The sequence below is a fragment of the Zingiber officinale genome, chromosome 4B (genome assembly GCF_018446385.1).
Source record: "Zingiber officinale cultivar Zhangliang chromosome 4B, Zo_v1.1, whole genome shotgun sequence".
NCBI classification, from domain to species: domain Eukaryota; kingdom Viridiplantae; phylum Streptophyta; class Magnoliopsida; order Zingiberales; family Zingiberaceae; genus Zingiber; species Zingiber officinale.
Window position 1 is genome coordinate 124127006 of NC_055993.1, and position 5224 is coordinate 124132229.

Consider the following 5224-nt stretch of genomic DNA (forward strand, 5'->3'; position numbering starts at 1 on the left):
AGTTGAGTAATTATAAAAAAAAATTAAAATAGACGTCATTTTGATATTTTAAAAATAAGGAGAAATAAGGATTGTATTTTTTATTTTTACTTTTAAGTCTAAGAACTAGACGGCAACATTAAAAAAAATAATTTATATGAAAAACTGAGTCAAAGAACTCGAGGCTGTCAGATTATTCAGACCACGTGCAACAGAGCCGTGCCACAAATGAAAACAAATTATTTTTTACTTGATTTTATTTCAATTAAAAAAAACTTAAATTACCTCAAAATTGGAAAATCTAAATGGTAAAATTATTATCGTTTTTCGATTGATAGTTGTAAAAGTTGACGATGATTTCCAAGGGAACCCCTAACAGAATTGAGCGTAATCGTGTTGATGGTCATACGATAGATTTGTATTTATAGATAGGATCAATTTTTAATTAAGCCGATAAAAATATTTTGAGTTTCGAATCAAATTCGAATTCAAATATCAATATTTTGATATTATTCTACTCGATTTAATTTACTTTCAAACCTACCTCCATATCTATTCATGATGTGAGTAAATTGACTGGTTCCGTGGATTGCTCAACTATACCATACGTAATTGGTCCCATTGTCAAAATGGACGAACAAGTCCTGTTTACCATCAACTTACTAATCCATTTTACCAATAAAATAAAACTCATAATCATAATCTAGAGAGCTTGATTAGGTCCAAATAACCAAAAAAAAAAAAACTTGTATTTCTCATAGATAATTTTGCAATATATGATATTTGAAAATTTATATTTCTCATACATATTATTTCCTTCCACCTACCCATGGAGGCTAAAATCTGGCCGTAGATCTCACTGAAGGGCAGTGCCCACCAACTCACCTCCCCGGCTTCCCTATTTAAAGCCTCCGCCTTCTTTGGCAGGCAGCAGGAGAAAGAGAGCAAGCCTACCTCTCTGTCTTCCTCTGCTGCTGCTGCTTCTTCTTCTTCTTCTTCTTCTTCTTCCGATCATTAACGCGATGGAGGTCGTGAACGGAGCACACGCAAACGGAGCTTCTGCCGGTAAAGGCAAAGGCGACGGCCTCTGCATCAAGAGCGGCGGCGACCCCCTGAACTGGGGCGTGGCAGCGGAGGGGCTCTCGGGGAGCCACCTCGATGAGGTGAAGCGGATGGTGGAGGAGTTCCGGCGGCCGCTGGTGCTTCTGGAGGGCGCGACGCTCAAGGTCGCGCAGGTGGCGGCGGTGGCCGCGGCAGGGGAGGTGAGGGTGGAGCTGTCGGAGGCGGTGCGCAAAGGCGTGTGCGCCAGCAGCCAGTGGGTGATGGACAGCATAACGAAGGGCACGGACAGCTACGGCGTCACCACCGGATTCGGCGCCACCTCTCACCGTAGAACCAAGGAGGGCGGCGCACTGCAGAAGGAACTTATCAGGTATTGTTTCTATACTAATTTCCATTTATTTATTTTTTACTAAATAAAAGAATTTTTTTAAATCAAAAAAAGACTCTTGGTTTTTTTTGGGTGGATGAGTTGTAATTACGTGAGCGAGTTAATTTTTTGTATAAAAAAAATTGATTAGTTTAATCAACTAAAATACCAACGTGTGGATGTTGCCCATCCCCACCAACTCTCCGCGAATAAAAACGAAAAGATTTTTCCATCCATTATTTGACGGTTATAAATTGACTCCGTTGCGGACAGACCGTAAGATAAATATGTAATTATCTTTTATTAATAATCATGCTTTTAACCATAAACAGAAGGTAATTTGATGTTTGAACAGAATGTTGGATTGTGTTTCAACTCAAAGATTCATGTTGGTGATTGCAGATTCCTCAATGCTGGAATATTCGGCTCCGAAAAGGATTCCGGCCATACGCTGCCGTCGCCGGCTGCCCGGGCAGCCATGCTCGTCCGCGTTAACACTCTCCTCCAGGGCTACTCCGGCATCCGCTTCGAGATTCTAGAGGCCATGGCCAGCTTCCTCAACTCCGGCGTCACCCCTTGCCTCCCCCTGCGCGGCACCATCACCGCCTCCGGTGACCTGGTCCCGCTCTCCTACCTTGCCGGACTCCTCACCGGGCGCCCCAACGCCCGGGCTGTGGCTCCTGGAGGCGAACTGATCGATGCGGCCGAGGCTTTCCGCCGCGCCGGCATCCCGCACGGCTTCTTCGATCTGCGACCTAAAGAGGGCTTCGCACTCGTCAACAGCACCGCCGTCGGGTCTGGCCTCGCTTCCCTCGTCCTATACGATGCCAACCTCCTCGCCCTCCTAGCGGAGGTCCTCTCCGCTGTGTTCGCCGAAGTGATGCAGGGCAAGCCGGAGTTCACCGACCACCTTACCCACAAACTGAAGCACCACCCGGGTCAGATCGAGGCGGCCGCCATCATGGAGCACGTCCTCGACGGTAGCGCCTACGTCAAGCTCGCCAAGAAGCTCCACGAGCAGGATCCATTGCAAAAGCCGAAGCAGGACCGCTACGCGCTCCGCACGTCGCCCCAGTGGCTCGGCCCCCAAATCGAGGTCCTCCGCGCCGCCACCAAATCGATCGAGCGCGAGATCAACTCCGTCAACGATAATCCCCTCATCGACGTGGCCCGGAACAAGGCCCTCCACGGCGGCAACTTCCAAGGGACGCCCATCGGCGTCTCCATGGACAATTCCCGCCTCGCAATCGCAGCCATCGGCAAGCTCATGTTCGCCCAATTCTCCGAGCTCGTCAACGATTTCTACAACAACGGATTGCCGTCTAATCTCTCTGGCGGCCGAAACCCTAGCCTCGATTACGGCTTTAAGGGGGCGGAAATCGCGATGGCCGCCTATTGCTCCGAGCTCCAGTTTCTGGGCAATCCGGTGACTACCCACGTCCAGAGCGCGGAGCAGCACAACCAGGACGTGAACTCGCTGGGGCTGATCTCCGCCAGGAAGACGGCGGAGGCCGTCGACATCCTCAAGCTCATGTCGGCCACCTTCCTGGTCGCCCTCTGCCAGGCCATCGATCTGCGCCACCTAGAGGAGAACCTCAAGCACGCGGTGAAGACGGCGGTGAGCCTCGCCGCCAAGCGCGCGCTCACCACCGGCGCCAACGGCGAGCTCCACCCGGCGCGCTTCTGCGAGAATGACCTCCTCACCGTGGTCGACCGGGAGCACGTGTTGAGCTACGCTGACGACCCCTGCAGCTCCACCTACTTGCTGATGCCGAAGCTGCGGATGGTGCTGGTGGAGCACGCCCTGGGCCATGGAGACAAGGAGAAGGACGCCTCCGCGTCCATCTTCCACAAGATCGCGGATTTCGAGGAAGAGCTCAAGGCGGTGGTGCCGAAGGAGGTGGAAGCTGCGCGGGCCGCCGTGGAGAACGGCAGCGCGGCGATCGGCAACCGGATCAAGGAGTGTAGGTCGTACCCGCTGTACCGGCTGGTGAGGGAGGAGCTCGGGGCGGCGTACCTGACCGGCGAGAAGGCGCGGTCGCCAGGGGAGGAGTTCGAGAAGGTGTTCACTGCCATCAACACGGGGCTGCTCGTGGATCCCTTGCTTGATTGCTTGAAGGAGTGGAATGGCGCACCAATTCCCATCTGCTAAACCAACAGCAACAAACAAAGTAAAAGTATGTCATTTTGTTAATTAAATCAGAAGCAAGCAGATTATTGTATGTTTACTTATATCTGTAATAATCTCGTCATTTTCCAGAGCAAACCATAATCTGATACGAAGTTACAAACTGTTTCTTCCAACTTTTCTTCAAGCTTATATCATATTCCACTTACTCCCTCATGAACTAATAATTTATTTTTTCTGCATTAAACTTCAAATGAATGATGATTTCAGCTTGTTGCCTAATTATGTCATTTTGTCATTAGTTGTGGGCTTCTGCCTAGACTCTGTAACGTGGACCAGATCTCTTTCTTGCTGTGTTTTTTTTTATTGATTTACTAACTAGGTATCACACTGAATAAGCCAAATGAATAAGCCAAATTAATGTATGTTTGTATCTCAAGATAATTTTAATGTGATCAATTGAGATTAGATGTTATTAGTATTTAATTTTTCTGTCTAAGTGTCTAGAAACTTAGAAGTACAATAAGTCGAGCGAAAGACGTAGCTAACGAGAAGGATGACACGGGAGAGAACCAATGAGATCGGCGCGTCTGAGATACGAGGTGTTGTGGAAGAGTATGCGAGCGGACGAGAAGGAGGCGCGCGACGTTCTCCGAGGGATGAGAAGCTGAAACGAAAGTTTGCTCGAAAAGGCTGGAAGTTAGGTTCGAGTGAGCCATATTTCGGATGATCGAAATCACCCAAGCGAGTGAAACCGGAACAAAAAATCCAGGCCAATGCGAGGGGAACTAGAGTAGAAGATCGAGACCAAAAAGTCAACACTAAGTTGACTTTTCGATCTAGGCGTCCGGACTTGGTTCGGATGCCCGGATCCCCCGGGATAGCTCGGAGAAGCTTTGTTTCAGCGGCTTCATGGAGCTGGTTTAACTCGGTCCGAGTGTTCGGAATTGGTCCAAGCGTCCGGACCGAAAAAATTATCGACACGCCAGGTGTCGTGAGTCGTTACAAATACAAAAATAAATGAGTTGACTAAATTAGCTAGTTCCTAGGTAAATGGACTTTCCGGGAGGTGATATCTCAGATTTTGTTATTGCCTCAACTGCTGACCAATCTAGAACCTATTATAAGTGATTAGAGGACTGAGTTTTTAGTTTGTCTCTAGATCCCATACGAGCACAACAGCTTAAATAGAGAGCCACGTAGTTTTGCCTTATTGATGGACCCCTCTACAAATGAGCTAGCACGGGTCCACTCTTACGATGCTTAGGTGAGGAGGAAGATAACTACATCTTATAAAAAATACATGAAGGAGCTTGTGAGAGACACATTGGAAGTCACTCTTTGGCTCGTAAAACATTATTGACGGAGTATTTTTTTGCTTACTTAAAGGAAAGACATGATGCATCTAGCGAAGGCCTACGAAATCAGTCAATGACACCACATGTGGTATACTCAACATGCTAAGTTGATGAGGTCATCAGTAGTCATTTAACCTTTCGATCATGGAGAATGTATTTTTTTAGTCGGACCTTTTTCGCGTGTAAAATGGGACAAAAGAAGTTCTTAATATTAATCATTGATTATATATCTAAGTAGGTAGAGGCTCAACCACTAAGCCACATCACTGAGTATGGTACCATGAAGTTTCTATGATAAAATATTGTATGTTTGTTTGACATTCCGCGACA

General features: G+C 47.6%; 1 protein-coding gene across 1 annotated transcript; it reads left to right on the forward strand.

Annotated features, from left to right (window-relative positions):
* The first annotated feature begins 894 nt into the window (after positions 1-894).
* On the forward strand, positions 895-3723 carry LOC121976422 (phenylalanine ammonia-lyase-like). Its single transcript, XM_042528574.1, has 2 exons — positions 895-1411; positions 1811-3723. Exons 1-2 carry the CDS (start codon positions 1002-1004, stop codon positions 3558-3560), a joined length of 2160 nt encoding a protein of 719 aa, XP_042384508.1. The 5' UTR covers positions 895-1001; the 3' UTR covers positions 3561-3723.
* The last annotated feature ends 1501 nt before the right edge of the window (positions 3724-5224 follow it).

Excerpts from the sequence above, each read along its gene's own strand:
- LOC121976422 (XM_042528574.1), top strand. The coding sequence starts at position 1,002 with ATGGAGGTCGTGAACGGAGCACACGCAAACGGAGCTTCTGCCGGTAAA. Across the intron at positions 1,412-1,810 it reads CTGCAGAAGGAACTTATCAG|ATTCCTCAATGCTGGAATAT; the intron begins GTATTGTTTCTA and ends TGGTGATTGCAG.